The sequence below is a fragment of the Melospiza melodia genome, chromosome 6 (genome assembly GCF_035770615.1).
Source record: "Melospiza melodia melodia isolate bMelMel2 chromosome 6, bMelMel2.pri, whole genome shotgun sequence".
In the NCBI taxonomy this organism is placed as follows: domain Eukaryota; kingdom Metazoa; phylum Chordata; class Aves; order Passeriformes; family Passerellidae; genus Melospiza; species Melospiza melodia.
This window is the reverse complement of record NC_086199.1, coordinates 60,023,676-60,043,468: the sequence shown is the minus strand read 5'-3', so window position 1 is coordinate 60,043,468 and position 19,793 is coordinate 60,023,676. Positions and strand designations below refer to the sequence as shown.

The window sequence follows — 19,793 nt, the reverse complement described above, 5'->3', positions numbered from 1 at the left end:
GCTAATACATTTGCATTTCCAGCAAAAGAGGATGAATAATTCAGTTTCATGGGACTAAGTAGGACAACTGGTGATGCTTTCTGGCTTTTATTTATACATGCTGAATTGGTGCAGGATCCTTCTTAACAGACTTCCAGGAAAATAAGAGGAATATTTGAAAGAGGGTTTTGGGGGCAATGTTGGGTCAAAAGACTGCCTGGAGTGGCAACAGTGTCACAAAGGAGAGGCCAGTGTAGTAACCTCGTTAAGGCTTGAAGGGAAAGCCAGGCCCAGGGATAACTTTTGGCTCCATCTGCTGACACCACTGTCACCAGCAGCCCTGGGTCAGGGAATTTATGCAGGTACTGCCTGCCTGTAGCTCATTGCCCAGGAAGGGACATCAGTAGAGAGAGGATCCTCTGGCTGCCTTTGGTAATCCAGAGGGAGGAACACCACGCTCGCTTTGCTCAAGATAGGAGTATCAGCTTTTCTCAAGAGTGTGATAAAAGTGTCCCCTTCCACGCTTCTTAGATGAAAATTTGTTGTACCTTGCATAGCTGAAAGGCTTTGAAGGCTTTAGTGGCTCTGAAGAAGTGAGAGAAGAGGGTCCTGTATAAATTTAAAATTATCTCCCATCCCTTGTTTCTCATAGTATCCATGGAAATCTCCATTTAAAGTCTGAACAGGCTTTGTTTCCTGGTTTCAGTCTTTTTCAGTGAAATTATTTCTCTATCTATTAAAACCTAGATTATCTGAGAATCATGTCAGAAATACAAAGGAAAATTCTGTAATGGGCAGCAACATCTAATTTCATGAAAGGTTCTGCAGGTCTGCTTGGAATTTGGGGGGTGTAATTGCTGTGAAAGCTGCACTGTGTCTCGAGTGACATTCAGGGCTCTGCAGAGAGCAAACTGGACATGGATGTAATTTAATTGTATTATAATAATTTCACCTATTACATGTACCCACCTTACAGACAACAGAACAAGAGAAACTCTAAATGGCAACTTTTTTGTCCTTATGAATTCTCAATAATTTTCTAATAGTGCTTGAGTTCTGCCCATCTAAGTACAGTCCTTCACAAAATCAGTCACTTGAAGATCTATTTCCTGCAGTGGGCAAAGGCTAACTCTGTTCCCATGCTCAGTGTAATGAAAAAAGAAGTGTCTCTGATGTTGGGGGGGGGAAAGTGAGCTCTAAATCTGGGTTTCTGTTTATTTTATTTCTCCATGTTGTTATAGATCACAAATGGATTTTTCACTTGGACACCTGAAGGTCCTCCAGCGTTGTCTAATATTGATATCCGAATCCCTCAAGGTACAAATTTACATCAGACAAGCAGAATAAGATATTTTTCCATAGTTATTTGCTAAATCATAACCTTATGTATACCTTTTACCCTCACAGGCCAGCTAACAATGATTGTAGGACAGGTGGGCTGTGGTAAGTCATCTCTCTTGCTGGCCATTCTTGGTGAGATGCAGAAGATCTCTGGGAACATATCCTGGACCAGGTAGGGGCATTTAATGTAAAATTCTAATTTAATTTTAAAATTCGGCTTGACTAGAGTGGTAATGCAGAAAAAGCCCAAAATCTCTCCTGGGAACTTGTGGAGTCAAGGATTTTCTAGATACACAGTCAAGATAAAAAGATCAGAAGGAATCCCCAGCCAGGGTCAAACAAGTTGCCTATTCCATTCATAGGAAAGGACAACCATTTTTGGGCATTCTGCACTCCAGCAACATAACCTGAGTGAAACTGTAACTAATTTGGAATTAGAATTAATGAGCTTGAGATGTTGTGCAGCTACAGAATGGTGTTTGTACTTTCAGGCCTGAGCTGGTATCTTTGCATGGAGCTCTGAAGCGGTTCTGGCTCACTGGGAGCAGTGCTTGGCTCAGATGTGTGCTCCATCCCAGCACCAGGCTAATGCCTGACAATTTGAAAAGTGTCTTTCAAGTGGCAGTGACCTCAGAGTCATCCCCAGTGCATCCTGCCTGGTCTGACAGGAGTGAGTCAGCCATGTCCTGCCCTCCTTCCCCAAGGGGACGCAGCACCTGGACTCTGATAGCCACTTAGAGATTCCACTCATGTCTGACTTGGGTATTGGCCTTGAAGGGAGGGAAAAAAATTGTTCTGAACTCCAGCAGCTTCTGTTGGGACTTCTTCTCTTGACCCTCAGGCAAGGTGACAGATGGTAAAATGTATTGCAGCTCCTGTATATGGTTTCCAGTAAATTCCTGCCATCTCTAATATACAGTTTAATCAATGTGTGTGAACATTTTTGGCCTGTTTATTTCACAGTAGCAGACTTCCTACTCCTACAGTCTGCGCTTTGCCTTTTGGGCTATAATAATTTGTAGATAAGGTTCAACAAATTGCAGAAGTACCTGGAGAAACAATTAATTTTATTTTCAATTGATTGGGAATGAGGGAAAACCAGCCTACCTATAAATCAAATCCACACACTCTGATAGACAGAGGGTTGTTGTTATGCAATGGATGCTGCAGCGATTTTGTGGAAGGGTTCTCTAAATTCCTTGAGTGTTTGTCAAGAGATATGATTTATATCCAACCTTCATGTATAAGCCAGTCACACTTCTGAGAATTGCACGTGCTTTAATAGCAATAATATGTGGAAGGAAGGTTGTCTACTTTATAGGTGGGGAAAATGAAATATAAGAAGCTGACCCTTTCAGCTAGTGAGGGAAACAAGCACCGCAGCCAAAGTTCCAGAATGTGGTGATCTATCCATGAGAATATACTTCCATAAGCAGAAAATCAGACTGTGGTGAGGAACCATACAGAATCCCTGCAGCCTTATTAGGTGAACTAATTTCATTTCAGCAAGGCTGTAATTTTTTGCAGAGGACATAACATGATTAAGAAGTGTAATTTGAATGTCTGATGCTAAACTAAAACAGATGACATGATGTTTCTGATCAGAAACTCTGCTGTGTTTTTAAATAGCACTTGTTTAGAAGTATGTTCTTCACAACAGTGGAAAGGTCAGAACTGGTTTTCATGTCTTCTATATGTGCCAAAGTATCACAAGGTGCAATTCAGTTGTTATCACATTTGCTGTGCTATCTGTCAGATATGTAGAAAGGGACTTGTGGCTGAACAATCTGAGCACTGTAAGTGCTGGCTGCACTGAGGCAGATTAGGTGTTGTCTCATCTTTCAGAGCTGCTGCCATGTGCACTGGTCTATTCAGAGTGATGGATGCAGCCAGTGTGGGCTGCACACTTGTGTTGTAAAGCTATCAGATGAAAGCTCCCTTAATTTGATAAGAAATTACTAATGCCTGACTGGGAACATGCAACCTTATCCCAGGTTCAAGGAGAGTAGTCTTATCAAGTAATCATCAGGGCTGGTAGCCCCAGCTCAGGCAATGAAAAGTGTCACCAAAATCACTTAAGTTCCTTGTTAGAGCTCTTTCTTTGGGAATGCTTGGCTTCAGTCATTCATGTTACAGAATAGACCGGAATTAGTTCATCCAAATTTCCTTCCCCTTCCCTTCCTCCAAGGTCATAGCTATGAAGATGAAGGATGTGTCCTGCTGACATGTCACTCAGTGCTCAGGAAATCTGGATGCTGTTCCCGGCCCTTCCCTTGATCTAATAGATAAGTTATTTCCCCACTCTCTGCCTCCATGCTTTATGAATAAAACAGGATTAACTGCATATCATTTTTCTTGTTTCTTACAAAAATTCTTTCAAACCCTTAAAAAATAATGTAGTTTATTCCTGGGCTAGGAGGGAGATAATCAGAAGCGAACCATGGCTCATTTGTGATATTTTTGTTGTGTTACAGTGTGTGTCCAGAAGAGTCAGCTCAGATTAATGCCTCCTGTCCAGAACAGCCTGAAAGCATCTCAGTATAAATATTTTAAAATATGGTTAGGGATTTAACAAAAATAGAGGACTCATTATTTACCTTCTGTGCAGGTGGTAAATGGTAATGATTTGACCTGTTATTGAGTAAATAATTATAGTATATGCCAAGCTAATTTCTTCTGGGCAGTATCTCTGTTTTAATAGTCCCAATTCAAGTCTTGTTGGAGTAAATAATACCAGAAAACTGACCTAATGATGCTCAAACAAATGTGTTACTCAGACATAATTAGGCAATTTGTTTTAAACGGGACATACATTCTTGCATGTGAATCTTGAGTCTTTATAATGTGAAGGAAAATAGAGATTTAAGGTTGTTAACAGTAGGTTTTCATCTTAGTGTGAAGTTGACTGGTTTAATCTAATGAAAAAAATTAAACTTGTTTTTATGCCTGCAAAGTAATTGGTTTTTTACAATTCAAGTTTCTGGAGTTTTCAGAAACATCCAAGTACTTAATTTTATCTAAGGGGGATATCAAAATCTGAAGGCATGAAAATCTCAGTAGGCTCATCTTTGCATCATTAGACATCTAAAGTACCTTGACAAATTAGATCTAGACCTCATTATCAAACATATGTTACTTTGACATTTCAGCATCCTTAATTGCCAAGAGTATGTAGGAAAAGGGAGAAGGAAGGGATAGGACAAGTGTGGAAAAGTTGGTTGAGAAATTTGAGCTAAAACTCCAAATGGAGAATAATTGTTTTCCCGCTACAGAGCAGAAACAGAGATCAGGGAATTGAGTACCATTGGTTCAGGGTCATTGTGTCCTGCAGGGAAGGGCTGGAAAAGGAATTTTCTATTTCAGCTTATCACTAGTTCCTGTGAAGAATGTGTTTCTAGTTAATGACATGCAACAGGCTTGTGGGTTTTTGGAGACTGGACCACTGAGTTCACATGGTCACTAAAGACCAGTGGAGTATGAGTGTACTGTGGAAAAGCTTTGTTCAGTACACAGACCTTTGGAGTAAAGGTACTGGTGGCTGGCTGGTGCTCACAAATTGTACAGTAATTTGATTTAGATATGGTCATTGCTTATTGTGTGTCAATTTTATGGAAGTGTCTCACACCAACTTTTGAATCTGCAGGTATAGTTTTCTCTCTGGTGTATTTATAAGCAAATTGTGTTGACTCAAAGTTAATGAGATTGTCCTGTTTAAAGCATCAAAGACTTTGTTCCTCCTTGATTTTGTTTATATCATTTGACACACAGGTTTTTCACTCTTTTGAATGGAACTGAATTTAGCATCAGTAATAAGTATGCCCAGTCATCCTGTCAAAACAACTCGGAACATCTTTGTGTACGTTCAAAAATAGCAAAACCAAAACCTGTCTGTCCTTTGGACCTGCCTACATTAACACAAGCACATCACCCCAAGGATAGGGCTGGCACAGGACACAGTATGTGGCAACTGAAGGTGGGGTTTGGGGTTCACAGTAACCCATTATATGCTATAAACATGCAGTTAAAAAAAACCCCACCAAAAACAGTATCACAAATTATCATTTGGTTTTCCCAGAAAATGAACTTTTTATAATGGAACATCATTCTTGTCACAGCAGGACTTCTCAGTTCTGCTAGCACCTCCAGGACAGGGTGGAGGTGATTTTATTTGAGTCAAATTAATGTTTATAAGGTAAAAAAGAGTCACCAAATCTTTTTGCCTGATGAAATCAAGTCCGTTTGTGTAGAAGGAACAGATGCTGCACTGGAGCTCTGTGATAAGTAATGTTTGCAGCCTGTGCACTAAGTGGAATTTAATAGTTTTTCTTTCTGGGGCAGATTGCTTGTGCTCACTTAAGTAAACAATCTTTGCTTTCTATTTGTGATGCAGCTGCACTTCTGACAGTGAGACGGGGGAAGATTTCAGGTATGGTATTAGATGCCATTATTGGCTTTCCTTCTGAATTGATTGCAGTAGAAAAAACCAAAGGTGTCTAAAATCTTAAGATATAGAGTCAGAATTCTGAAAATCAGTGAAAGTTTTAACTGCATTATCTCAGGATACAATTTTTGAAAGCACTTATGCAATTAATGCAAATAAGAGTTGGATTTCTGTAATGAAAGCATTCCCATTTGGAGATTTTGAAAATTCTATCCTGATATGTCTTTGAAAATCTTTCTCTGAAGATCTGAACCAGATTATGCTGCACTTTGAAAAATTGTATTAAGTGTTTAAAGGTCTCATCTATTGAAGCAAATTCTCCCCATTATCCTTCTCTTCATTTTTTCACATCCTGTCATAAGTTTGTTTTCTCACCTGCCATTCTTGAGGCACATGCAGAGAAGTGTGGAGAGTAAGAGATTAGTCCATCTGTTGGCTTAGAAATTATTTTTACCTGATTAACATAGCTCAGCTTGGATTTTGGGACTATTTACCAAATCAACTAAGAACAAAGCTTTCTAACTTTGGGGCACAAACCTCCAGAATGGTAAACCTTGTAAAAGTGATGATCCTGTTCCTGCTGGACTCAGTGAGAACTTTGTTGTTGAAATTAGCAGTGTCATATGGCCTCCCTTACCTTGACTTAGGGTAAATCCTGTGGCTTTTACTGACCAAAATATGTTCTTGGTTCTGTGATTCTCCAGCTATCCCCCTGCCTTTTCTTTGGATTTGCCAGCCTCTTCTCTCCCATGTACTTCATTTCTCAGACTTGTTGCCTGGTTGTCAGACTGAGTCCTGCAAAACTGCTGCTCCCATCTGGGAGTATAAGAGGAATTTTCATGTACCTCGTGTCTAAGGCTCATGGTCAAGGACACTTAGAAATCTCACAGTCCTTTCTGTGTTCAGAGACTGACGTTTCTGGGCCAAGTTGAAGAAAAAACATTTGAACCCATTAAGATACAAGAGAATCATGATCAGAATCAGTCTCATGTTTGAAACTGGTACGGAAATGGATGGAGAAGAGTGAGATAACATGCACAACAGTATAGCAAGAGTATTAAAAAGTAGGAAAGAATATTAGACTGGATGAAAAAATTACCTACATTGTCATATGTTCTGGGAATCTTGGTTGTTTAAGTGCTGTAAGAATACCTTTGGTGGTTTTGTTGCACTAAAATCCTGTAGAACTTTTTTGGTGTTCTCAGAAGAAAATTTTGGGTCAAAGTCTTTTGAGGTCTTGAGCATTTACTCGTAGGTGTTGGAGGCTTTCTATGAGGTTGTTTAGCACTTCTCCAAACCGAAGTTTTAACTCTACCCTTTTTAGGTCAATATCACATAGCCCAGAATTTTAGCATAAAAAGAGCTTTATTTCTGTTATGCAGTCATTTTGCTATTTTTTAATTATAGCATAGTTATATTTGTGGTGTTATTTGCACTGTCTGAAATATTTTTTTTTTTCAAAAAACTCGTGTGTTTGTTTTCTACAGCCCAGAGAAAGAATCTCCTGTTGACATGGAAGTCAGGTACAACATTTTAAAAACTAATGGGAAGCCCCAGAGGTTCTATTCCAAACTCAGCCGTTCTGTCACTTGGTGAACATTGTTCAGCGGTCTCTGCACTTAATGAGTTGAATATTCCCCCTTAAAGACAAACAGGATGTCTCTGTATGCAGCTACTGCAAGATCTAAACCAAAAAACAAACAGGCAGCCCTTGAAGTTTAATTACGGCAGAAAGATTTCTTCCTGAATGCTCAGGACTGGCAGTACCAGAATGCTCCAATACTTCACATCAAGCTGAAAATACAAGAAGCATAGTTTTTGCATGTGCAGTTATAATGTAGAACAGTACACATTTCTCTCATATCTGAAGAACATTTGGATTTGAGTTGACTGGTACTAAAAGTTAATGAATTGTGCAAAATAATCAAAACAAAACTGAAGTCAGCAATCCCAAAACACACAGGAAAGGCTTTGCAAAATATTATTTCCTCCATCATCATAATCCTAACTCCATTGCATTTTAAGTGCATCTATTTTCTTTTAAAAATTGCCAACATCTCAGATTTGTAGGTTTATTAAGGCACTGAGATTCATATGTGTCCCTTAACTATTTGTGTTTGATCTTGAAGATCTACTGCACCTCCTGCACTTAACAAAATGAAATGTGAAAGAAGAGATAGATTAATAAGTTTAAGCAAACAATCTTCACAACAGAATGACTGAAAGATTAAGGTTGAAGGGACCTCAGGGGTCATCTGCTCCAGCAGGGCCATCCCAGAGCACATGGCACAGGATTGTATCCAGATGGTTCTGGAGTATCTCCACTGAGGGAGACTCCACATCCTCTCTGGACAATCTGTTCCAGTGCTCAGCCGCCCACACTGTAAAGTGAATGTTGTTCCTTTTCACAGTGTTGTTTTTGATTAATTAACCTGATTCATAATTAGTAAACAGGCTTGATTCTATATTAGACATAGTTCATAGTCTCCAGGGAGCTCAGTGAAGGTTTTCCCTATTTAGTGTCTGCACCTCTGTGATAATTAAGAGGCTATGGTTAGTCTGTTGTGTTATCAGAGGGGAAACAAACACACTGCATTGCTGAAACACATGGTTATTTATGCAGTCTGGGGACAGGAACAATCACTTCCACCCACAGAATGATGCCTTGAAGGCCTGTGTCTCCTAAACCATTGGTTTGCATCCAGTCCTAAAACTGTGAAACCTTATGGATATTCAAGGCAGACTTTCAGAGCAAGTCTTGCACACTCCATTGCAGAATATTTTCTTCTCTGGATTTTCAGCCATGTGTTTCTCACAGTTTCAGTAACAATTGTTTGATTCTCTTTGCTGTATGCAGCACTGTGGACATGCAATAGATTCCATACATATGGAAAGAAAGATGCTTGCAAGCATTTGCAGACTTTTTGTTTATGTCAGAATATAATCAGTCCTGATATGCCATCCTAGTGTCGGTTTGCAACTGGGATCAATTTAGAGGAATTTACTAAATCCTCAGTCCACAGTCAGTTTTGGCAAGCTTGTTGCCTGTTGCCAAGTTCCTTGCAGTAATGAATTCTCACTGATGTCCTAAAAGCAGAATGTAATCCAAATGTGAGTGATATTCCCAGATTGTGCTGGTTCTCAGCATGGAGTGCATCACACTGGCAGGACCCATATCTTCACTCAACCAAAGAACACTTTCTGCCAAATTGTAAAAGCTTTTTCTTCACAGCTTTGCTGATGTTTTTCAAAAAGTAAATTAGCAGTAACTTTTTGATCACATTTAGAATTAAGAGATGCATGGTCACAGTTTCAAGCAATGAAAAGGAGAGGAAGGGAATACATCTTCATCTTGGAATGCTCAGAGCAATTTTTTTCTCAGTTATTGGGATGAAAATTTCATACAAATAGAAAAAGTGCTGCTTTCTTGAGGCAGACCTGAATGCTCTTTGAATTAGATTTTGGGGCTGCAGGCTGGGCTGCCTAGGGGCTATTTTCTGTCTTTTTTTTCTTTTGTTTAGCTATTTCTGTTTCATTTTCCAGTAAAGAAAATGTATAAAGCATAATGAAATTCTAGTGAAACATCATAAATTTCAACTTGGAAGCATGTTAGCAGAATAGTGGAATTGTGTGTTCTTTGAGGTCATTAACAAAAATTGGATCCTATCTTGGTTTCTAAACAAGCTTGGTAAAAGCATGAAAAAAAGAGCAGGGCAAGTGACCTTAACTTATAAAGAGAAATAAAATGTACTTTGTCAAGTTATGGTTTGAATTGCTTTCAGGTCCATCTAGGCTGTCTAGCAGACAAAGGCCGCGTTTGGGTGAGAGGTCCTATCTTTTTATTGGATTAACTGATAGAGCTAGGAAGAAAACAAATATGCTTTTAGGCATATGATCCCTCTATCTACCTTTTCTGTAGAAAGGATGATATGCCAATGAGTTTTCCAAAAGTATCAGTTGCTCTGATAAAAGATGTTGCCTTTCTCCCAGCTCTGTCTTACTGGGATCCTTAATGCACCACAGACAACAAAAGCACAAATTCTCTAGCAGGCAGAACTTTCCTTTTTTAATAATAATAATTTCTGCTAAATAATATATGCATAGTGAGTAAGATCCTGTTGACTGTACCTGCTAAATTGTCCCTTCTGATGATACATTACGAGGGCCATTTCCCTGGCGGAAATTTAGCAAATTTTTTTGTCTGTGTTCTTTTTTCTTGCCTTTAGAGGCACAGAAATGACTTACTCATTTACTTTCCAACTCTAGTTCTCTTCTAAAAATGGGGGGGGAGGAAATGGCAGAGGGAATTGCCTTTGTCCATGTGCAGATTGTTTGGATCTTTTTCAAACACTTTATCTTTCTAGAATGTCCCTCCTGAAATGTGCTGCCTAACTAGTGATCTGCTACACATGTAATTTTTTATTAATCTATCCAAACAGAGCTGGGATTCAGTCTTTGGTAATTTTCCTCCTGCCATCCACTCTGATCAAGAGGCAGCTTTATTGAGCTGGACTCTCCAAATCCCACCTCACAGTAGAAGAGGGAACAAAGTGAAATTCAGTTGGGTAAACAATTCCAGTATTCTGTTGGAAATTTATCATCTTATGTATTTCCTTGATGGAAAAGATATTGATTGTCCTAATGAAAGAAAGGAAAGCATTTTGAAGACTAATTACTAGTTTCTACATTAACAAGAAAATGGTTTCCAAAAGCAGCAATTTCACTGGTAAGCTGGGAACTCTTGTGTTTGTTTTTTTCCCAGGAAAAGAGGTGCAGTAGCTTATGCATCTCAGAAGCCTTGGCTGCTCAATGCCACAGTGGAAGAGAATATCACATTTGAAAGCTCTTTTAACAAACAGAGGTAACAAGTTCCAGCACTGTTGTGTTTTACTCCCCTTTTCCATAAATACTGGGGTCGCGTGGGTCACACATGGGGCCCCATCTCCCTGCAGGAACAAACCTACTGCACCTGCCTGAACATGACAGCCTCCCCCTTAGAGCACGCTTTTCCTGAGTGACACAAAGGACTGGGTTTGTCTCACTTGAGCTCAGGTGTACAAATGTTTCCATTTCCAAGGATTGTGTTTGTTTAGCATGCAGTGTTCTCTCATGTGATTGACTAGTTTGCCTCTCCTGGAGGGACATCACCTGTCTGGGAGTGGGAATATTGTGTGTAAAGAATTAGTGGGCTGCCTTTTTATTCAGTATAAATGCCCACAACACATTGTAAAATACTTAGAAATCAGCTGTTGGTATTCCATTCCCCACCCTTAAAAGAAGTGGTCAATTATGCATTTGCATCTTAGACTCATTTTTTTCTGTTGTCCTTGGATATTGAAACAAGAAACAAAGGTGTGAAAACCAACTGCTAAAAATAGCAATATACCTTGAAAGAACTTATGTTTGTCTTTCCTAGGTTTAACTATTTAACATTTTTATTTGGGAAGCTAACATAAGATTTCAGCTCAGCTTTTTCTAAGCTGAAATATTACTTACTTGCCTGTGATTGAAAGAGATCCCATTAGAACAATTAGTGGCTAACAAATATGTTTTCCACTGTGTGATTTTTTCCAGCTGGTTAATTTTTGTTCCTCTGCAGGTAGGAAATGTGCTTCTCCAGCAGTATCTGTGTGGATTTTGTTGCCCTTTCTGTTTCCACAGGTACAAGGCAGTAATTGATGCTTGTTCCCTCCAGCCTGATATTGACATTCTGCCTCACGGAGACCAAACCCAGATTGGAGAGAGGGTCAGTAAACAGCTACAGGCTTCTATTTTTGGTTTAAATATATGGAGGGGGGTTTATTATTTTGTTGGTTCTTAAAATCTTACAGGTTATTTGGCAACAAAGGTAATCTTTTAGTTAAGTGTATGTTTGGGTCATTAGTCTGAAAGCTCATTGCTCAGTGAACATGGAAACACTGTCATTTATGTGATGTGCAATGCTTTAAATGTGCTGCTATCAGAATGTTTGACTATTCTGCAGCTGCTATTGCAGATATCCTGACTTAACAGGATATTTTTTGGTTTCTTTAGAAGTAACAGAAAAATAAATAACAATACATAGATATATTTTTAGAGCCCTTTCATTTACAGAAGGGCAGGTGTTTAATCAATAGCTTTATCATATCAGGGAAGATTAGGGAATGATGAGAATGGAAACAGAAGTCAGAGATTTGTAAACAATTTACTCTAGCATATGCTGGCGCTGGTACAAACAAAAGAACCCCAAAAATGCCCCCTAAAACACCACAAGGATACATTACAGGCCCACACATTGAAAAAATTTCTCATGTTTCTCTGCCCAGAAAAGTCTTCTATGCATAATTCAATTAGAATAGGGAATATGACTATTCAGTTGATGTTTTCTTTAACTGTCTGATTGTTTCTCTCCTGCTTATCTCCAGGGTATTAATCTGTCTGGAGGGCAGCGCCAGCGGATCAGCGTGGCACGAGCACTTTACCAGCAGACAAATGTTGTGTTTCTGGTGAGCAGTGCCCTTCTGTTTATGCTCCATGCAGAAGAAGGAGCTGCTTTTTCATTTAGAGTATTTCATGGGTCGCATGCTGAACATTGTGTTTCACTGAGCTGAGCCAAATGTGCACTGTGTGTTTTATATCTCTTGTCAGCTAGCCTGCAGGTAGGAAGCATTTTGTAAATGCTGCAGACAGACAGGTAGGTATTGCACATTAAAATGCTGATGCTTATCCTCTCAGTATGTTGAAAGTTCAATTTGACCCTTGCTTTTATTTTTGGGTCTTGGAAATGTAATAGTTTCAACTGTATTCATGAAATTCCTAAGCTGTCTCAGGCCTAAAATTAATGTTGCCTCATGTCTGGGGTGTTTCCTTTCTGCAACAATCTAAGCTGCTTTTGCACCCTGAACTGCCTGTTGTATATCCTGTCCCAGCTTCAGCTATGGAAAGAGAGTGACAGCAGGTTCTAACACCTTCACAGGTGGAAAAACAAATGCATCCTCTGCACTCGCTTGTAGTAGCTTGCTGGCTTTTCAATTTAGGACTTCCTTCTTGAGCTCAGTTTTCTAGAAGGTTTGACTCCAGCTGTTATGACAGTGAGACATAAATCATGTAGGATTAGATAAGCTGTGCACATTAGATGTCATACCTAAAAGAAAGGGAGGCTCTTTAGACATTTCCCTGTAATTAAGCTGATCAATCTGTGCTTGCTTCACTGTAGGGCATTTCCAGGCAAAGATCAGAGTGCAGGAGAATAGAGAACAGTTGGGTCAGGTGCTGCAAATCAGCTAATCCACTATTGGTCTGTAACTTGGTTTTGCCCTTTTTGTCCTTCTGTGAAGGACACTCAATAACCTCCTAATAGCAGCAGGTTCTCTTATGGTTTGACAATGGAAAAACACCTACAAATAAACTTCATTTCCAATATTAATATTTAGAAAATAACCAGGAATCCTATATGTTAGTATTGGCGAACACTCAGTTCTTTTAAGGCTGGTTTTGTAAAGAAATACCTGTGAAGCTTCACTCTCACAAGTACAAATGTCATGTGGCTGATGTTTAGGTCTGTGCCAGGTCAGAAGAGTGCAGCAGCAGAGCTCAAAACATCCTTGCTCAGCGAGCACACTGCATACATAGGTTTTGAGAGAAAATTCTGGATCATGAAGTTATTGTGTTTCAAAAGCATTTCCTAGGTGCTTTATGTTGTGATGCTCTGGTTTAATAAACTAAGTGAATCTAAGTGGCCATATTTATCTTACTTCTAATTTCAGATATTTTTGATTTCTAATGAAGCCTGGGTTTAGTGTGATATTATAGTATGAAAAAGTAACACTAAGTAAATCCTACAGCCAGTATCACTATTGCAAGCAGAAATATCAAATCAAATCACAGGGTTTGTGATTCCATATAAATAGGATTAGGTAGACAAGTTTCCCAAAAGATAGTAGAGATTAATTTATGCCTAAATGAATTGCATATAATTGATTGATTTAATAAGATAATGTAGATCTCAAATCAAACATCTGAGCTGAGTCAGCAAAATTATCAATACTGCTTCTTTTATGATATTTTTTGGTGATTCTTTGTTAATAGTGTATTGATTTATGAAGAAAAAAAAAACCAAACAAAAAACAACCCAATAACTGGAGGCAGTGATGTTCAAGGGAAACAGAAATATGCTTGTTTTCCCTATTGGTGGAGCAGTAATGCAATATTTGCCACAGACCCACACTGGGAGCCTGACAGAAGCCATGCTCTCCAGCTGTGTGGGCCATGAACACATCTGGAGAGAGGAGCAGGTCCCAGAAAACCCCACAGAATTGTAGAATTAACACAGCTGGTGTTACTCAGTGCTCTCTGTAAAACCACAGTTCAAGTTTTGGCGTTCTGTAAATTAAGAAAACTCTTCCTCACAATTTTGATCTGATGGCCTCTTGGTGTGTCTGTGTTGATCTACCTGGTTTTACTGATATTAAAATCTGTTAGTTTCCTTGGATCCCACAAGTTGTGGCTCCAAAAGCTGACCCCCCCCTTATCCTCATGACAGGATGATCCTTTTTCTGCCCTGGATATCCACCTGAGTGACCATCTCATGCAAGAGGGGATCCTGAAGATGCTGCGGGAGGACAAGCGGACGGTTGTGCTGGTGACCCACAAGCTGCAGTACTTGCCCCACGCTGACTGGGTAAGGAGCCTCTTCTCAATTTTTCTGTGGAAGAAGAAGCATGGCAGGAACATGTCTTGCTGCAAACAGTGCTTTCACTTCATCTCTCCACCAAGTAATAGTTCAGTGAGAAGATATGTAATAAAGATCTTTTGAAAATCAGCCAGTTAGGAGAGCCATAATTTTGTTATTCCCATCTTGGAACACCTAAATATGTTGCATTTTCATAGACCTGCTTCTTAATACTCTTATGAAAGCCAGTAACATTTAAAATATATTGAACATCCCAAACCATTTGTTATATTGAAAATTTTGGCTGATTTTTTGATCTCAAAACAGTGAAATGTTTGAGTAACACCTTTGCCTCTGCTGGGATGTTACTAGGAATTTGTGTTATCACAGGAAAAGGTTCATTTATGCAAGGTGGATATTGGGAAGTGTGGAAATATAAGGAAAAAACCCATTGTTTCCCTGTGGTTAGTACTAGCATGTTGAGTATATACTAGTATATTAAGAACATCTTTTCCCTTTGTGTGTGGGCAAGATGTTAAGAAATCTGTAGTATTTGATTGTTCTGTTAGGTTTCTTTTTTATATCTTCTACTTTAAAGGGGAAAAAAAACGGAGGTATGCTTTCTATACCAGTTTGTAATTGGAAATGTCAAAAAGATGAAAAGGGAATTTTTAGGGTTTGGATTCTTTCTTTTTTAATTCATTGGTTCCCATTGGCCTTGCACTAGTTCCTGCAGTTTTCCACCCTCCCAGGTCTCCTGGCCCATGGTGATTGATGACTGCAGTTATACCTCCTAGCAGGACTTCTCTCTTTCACATCCTGCACAGGCTATAGCAGCAGTTTCCTGGTCTCAAGAAATAATCATATTGCAGCTGCTTCCTGAGCTTCATGCTGGCTTGGTATAAAGTTGCAGATAGACATTCATCTTGTTCTGATCAGGGTTTGGTGGGCAGCAATTGTTATTTATGGTCTCGGCTGTGACCTTGTCCCTCAGTTGTTTGTTTACCTTTAGAGTTAGCACTGTTCTCAACACAGCCCTGGTTTTCAAAGTAGTGTGTCTTGGGATACAGGAATTTTTTGCCTTCTTCCCCTCCCTACGAGGTCCATCTTAACTTCTTTTTTGTTTTTATATATCTGCAAATTTTTTAAAGGCTATGGCTGTTCATCAGTGTAATTGTTTTAATTTTCATTGTGAATATAAGACCCATTTCTAGATCTTAGTGTTTTAAGAGATGTATGAAAATTGCTTTATTTTTCTTATCTTCCAGATGTGTGATTTTTTTATGAAATACACTGTTTCAAACAGTAGCACAGGAAGGATTTGTATAAACTTTATAATAAAAAAGATTTATTACAAATAATTCAGGTTTTTTCCCTAATTGTATGTTTCAATAATCCTTAGCAATACTTACCCAATGGAGTGAAGAGGGAATATTTATTTTATTAAGAAATTTTAAATAAAAGTATAGTTTGAAGTTTGTCATGGTCCTCCTAAATCTTTTCAACAAAACCCTCAGAAGAATTCAAGGTCCAGCCCAGTTGTAGGTCTCCTGAATAAATTGATCACAAAAAGATCCTTGTTTTCTTTATTTTTACCTTCTCTCTGGTGCAAATTCATAGCAATAATTGAAAGTAAATTCTTAGCAATAAATGAAATAGTTTATTTCCCCACTCCCTGCCTGTGGAAATTTCTGAGTTTCCAGGGAGAGAGAAAAATAAATAGTGCATTAACTGTTTTGTAATGATGGAGATTTGCAGTCTGCATGTCTCGTTTTCCAATTGTCCCTGTCAGACCCAGGCTGGTGGTAGTTCCACTGTGTGTGTAACACAGTTACACTGACACAAACTGGAAACTGCTCCCTGCAGTCTTTGTCTTGCACAGATATTTTTCTTTTCCAAAGTGTGTCCACTATTTTATGCTTTTAAAGCTTTAGGGATTCAGATTGCCTAGCTCTTCCTTATCAGTCCATGGTATCAGAGAAGGAGCCAGCATGCTCAAATCTAATTGCCTGAATGAGGGCAAAACCTCCTGCACTCAGTGTCTTGCTAAAAGCTTTTTCCTTTTAGGAGGTAAGAGAGCTCTAAAATCTTATCTTGCTAATGACTTGTATTTAGGAAGAGATCTGCTGACAGGGATCCCATTCCTCTTTCTTAAAAGCAGCCTTTTCTGAAAACATGGAGGGCAGGAAGTTTCTGGGTTTTCAGCATCTTGAATGAAGGGGATGGAGCCAAGAGATAATGCCACTGTCTTTTTAGAAGTCAGATTTGTTTGTGGAAATATGATTTATTTAGGGAAAAGAGAAAATCCTGTCAAAGCACAGACACATAGCTTTAAAATAAATAGACATACATGGCTATTTATCTCAGCGCTTGTGTTTCTGACTTTTCAGATAATTGCAATGAAAGATGGTAACATCCAGAGAGAAGGAACACTCAAGGACATTCAGAAATCAGAGACTGAGCTCTTTGAACACTGGAAGACATTAATGAATCGACAAGACCAGGAGCTGGAGAAGGTTTTTGATGGGCAGGGCAATCAATATGTGCAATATGTGCAAGAAAATGTTGCGCTGCCTTTTTTTTTTACCTTAGTTTGAAAGGTTTAACAAGAATTGACATACTATGTGTGATGTCTAACTTAATATGAATGAGTATTGGTGTTACCGTTATTATTTATCTCTCAAGATAAATTCCTTCATCTGGACATGTCATATTTCCTTGATACTGTTCTAATTCATTCTTGATAGGAAGCCCTATCAAAATATTGCCACCTGAGGAATATAAATATGGCCATTTTAGGAAAAGCTTTGCTGATATTGACAGCTGGTTTTATAGATATGCCTGAATTTATTCATTGCCTTGGGTGGGAGCTTTGCAGATATGCCTGTGTCAAGTTCCCTAAATGATGAAGACATTTTGTCTTTCATACTTATAACACAAGAAGAATCTGATATTAATCTTTGATCTTATTAATTCAGGATAAATTTCCAAGTTAAGATTCCAGGAGGGTTGGGATTGACAACCTGAAATGAATGTTAGATATTTCATTTATCTCCTTTGGTTTTATACAGAGGTAGAAAATCAATCACTTACAGCTGCCTGCTGTGAGATTCCCACTTGTATTTTTCGCTGAGTTTTATCACAAGTATCATTTTTTTTTTTTTTTTATTAATTCTCTGGTTAAAAACACATGAGCTGTGCCTTTTTCAGGAAACAACTATTGAGGAAAACCCTGTTTTGGAAAGACATCGGAGGACGATGTATTCCCGGGAAGCATTGCTGAAAGATGATGAAGAGGATGAAGGTAAAGGGCACCCTTTGAGCCCACTGCCAGTACATTACTGATTCACTGTTAAATGATATTAGAATGAATTAACACCATTCAAACTGGCAGGAGATCAAAACGTTTTTCATGTGAGTTGTGATTTATAGGAGTGCTTGTTTCCATTGCTGTGACCTCTGGACCAGAGTGATTGCAAGCATTCACAAGTCATCTCTTCCTCCAGACTTCTGAGGCTTTTTCTTATATGCAAATATGATTTAATACTGAATGAAGAATAGTATTAAACAATATGCTGGATGAACTTTACCTGTCAATAGCTAAACATATTTGCTTAAGGTTTTACAAAGGAAAAAGATTGCAATTGATTTTTATCCAGCCCCTGCTTTCACCTATCAAAAATGTGCTTTACGAAATTGATCACCAAGTGCTGAGGGTTTTTGCATCTTTCTAGTATGCATTGCTATTTAGTTTAGCAGGTAATACATGCAGTTCTGAGCAAGTACTTTGACCTTAAAGCCACCCTTTATCCTGGATGGGAATACCTGGTTTGTAGCTACCACTATCCAGTCTCTTGGAGATGTATGTCAGCTTGGCTGTCCTTTTTTCTTGCACCTTGCAGAAGAAGTAACCGAGAGTGATGACGAAGACAACCTGTCCTCAGTGCTGCATCAGAGAGCCAAGATGCCCTGGAGAGCCTGTGGCAAGTACCTGAGTGCAGCAGGGATCCTCCTGCTGCCCCTGCTGCTCCTGTCCCAGCTGCTGAAGCACACGGTCATGGTGGCCATTGACTACTGCCTGGCACTCTGGACCGAGCGTGCCATTTCTTTCAAGATAGAGCCTGACACAAAAAACTGCTCCCAGTGCATGGTAGGCACTGCCTTCTTCACCTTCCTCTTATGATTTCACTAGGGGTGTTCTCCCGCTGTCAACCTCTGCTCCAAGATTTGTATGCAATGTTATAAAAGAACCACTCCAGGGTATTTTGAAGCTCAGTACATCTTTGCATATACGGCACAGTAAAATGAAGTTAAGTCTCCTTTTGCTAGATTTATTGTGTATTGATATATAGTGTATTGATATATTGTATTTTTAAAGCTGGGTTTCTAAAGTAATTTTGATATCAGGGTTCTTTTTTGTTTTCCCTGCACTGTTGCATTCTCACAGCAACCTGGGCTTTTTTGGTGTTCCTTGAATTTAAACTTCTGATTTATCACTTATTTCCATGCAATCATTTTCCTCTCCAAAGGATAATAAATTATGATTTAAGACGAGTGAAAAGCATGGACAGTTTAATTTAGGGAGCAAAAAGGTTATACTCTCACATTTTTTCACTTTTGTGCTTCTGTGTTTACAAAAATATTTTCAATGTAATTTACAGTGAATATTTGTGTTGCTCTTTGTTTCTTAGGAATTTGACCATTCTCAATATTCAAAAGTTTTCAGCATCCTTTGCTGCCTTGGCATCATATTATGTCTTGTCACATCAATAGCAGTGGAGTGGACTGGCTTGAAAGTCACCAAAAAGCTGCACTCTTCTTTACTAAATAAAATTATTTTGGCTCCAATGAGGTATGTCTTGATTGTAATAGAAGTTTTATTATAGTAATTTTGTCTTCTTTACTTCAAGACAGTCTCCTAAGTGCAGTTTTTACTAAGAAATGATTGTCATTGCATTTTTTTTAAGATAACAGTGAAAAACCACCAGGTGTCAAGCTTCTGAGTAGTTTTTGAAAATGGTACCCAGGCTGCTTAAGTTCCTAGACACAAGTCAAATGCCTCTCCTGTCTGACTGTGACTTCAGAGATTTACTTCCTTGCATGTTTAATTTCTCTTGGCAGTTTTTAATTAGGGAGAAAACACAATTATTGATCAATATGTGGTACAGATAATTCATAGCATGCTTCCTCATCTTAATCACTGGAAATATTTACTGTCAGGCAGTGATTGTGCAAGTCTAGGAAAGGTAATGAGCTCAGACAAGTGTCATTAGAGGCATCATTAGAGTATACTGGGATGTACTTTGTTCCAGCAGAACCTTGGTTGTCCTCCATAAGGTTTTTTTCCTCTATATGAAAGGAAAAGTGAAGTTTGATTCAAAC

General features: G+C 38.8%; 1 protein-coding gene across 1 annotated transcript in view; it reads left to right on the top strand.

Annotated features, from left to right (window-relative positions):
- The window catches only part of ABCC8 (ATP binding cassette subfamily C member 8), a 73,454-nt gene that overhangs the window by 35,732 nt on the left and 17,929 nt on the right, over window positions 1–19,793 (top strand). The window contains exons 15-26 of the mRNA XM_063158567.1: window positions 1,221–1,296; window positions 1,387–1,492; window positions 5,711–5,746; window positions 7,249–7,284; window positions 10,524–10,622; window positions 11,423–11,507; window positions 12,166–12,246; window positions 14,283–14,420; window positions 16,802–16,927; window positions 17,622–17,715; window positions 18,314–18,561; window positions 19,103–19,263. Of these exons, the coding sequence (XP_063014637.1) occupies window positions 1,221–1,296; window positions 1,387–1,492; window positions 5,711–5,746; window positions 7,249–7,284; window positions 10,524–10,622; window positions 11,423–11,507; window positions 12,166–12,246; window positions 14,283–14,420; window positions 16,802–16,927; window positions 17,622–17,715; window positions 18,314–18,561; window positions 19,103–19,263 (1,286 nt within the window). The remainder of the gene's footprint in view (window positions 1–1,220; window positions 1,297–1,386; window positions 1,493–5,710; window positions 5,747–7,248; window positions 7,285–10,523; window positions 10,623–11,422; window positions 11,508–12,165; window positions 12,247–14,282; window positions 14,421–16,801; window positions 16,928–17,621; window positions 17,716–18,313; window positions 18,562–19,102; window positions 19,264–19,793) is intronic.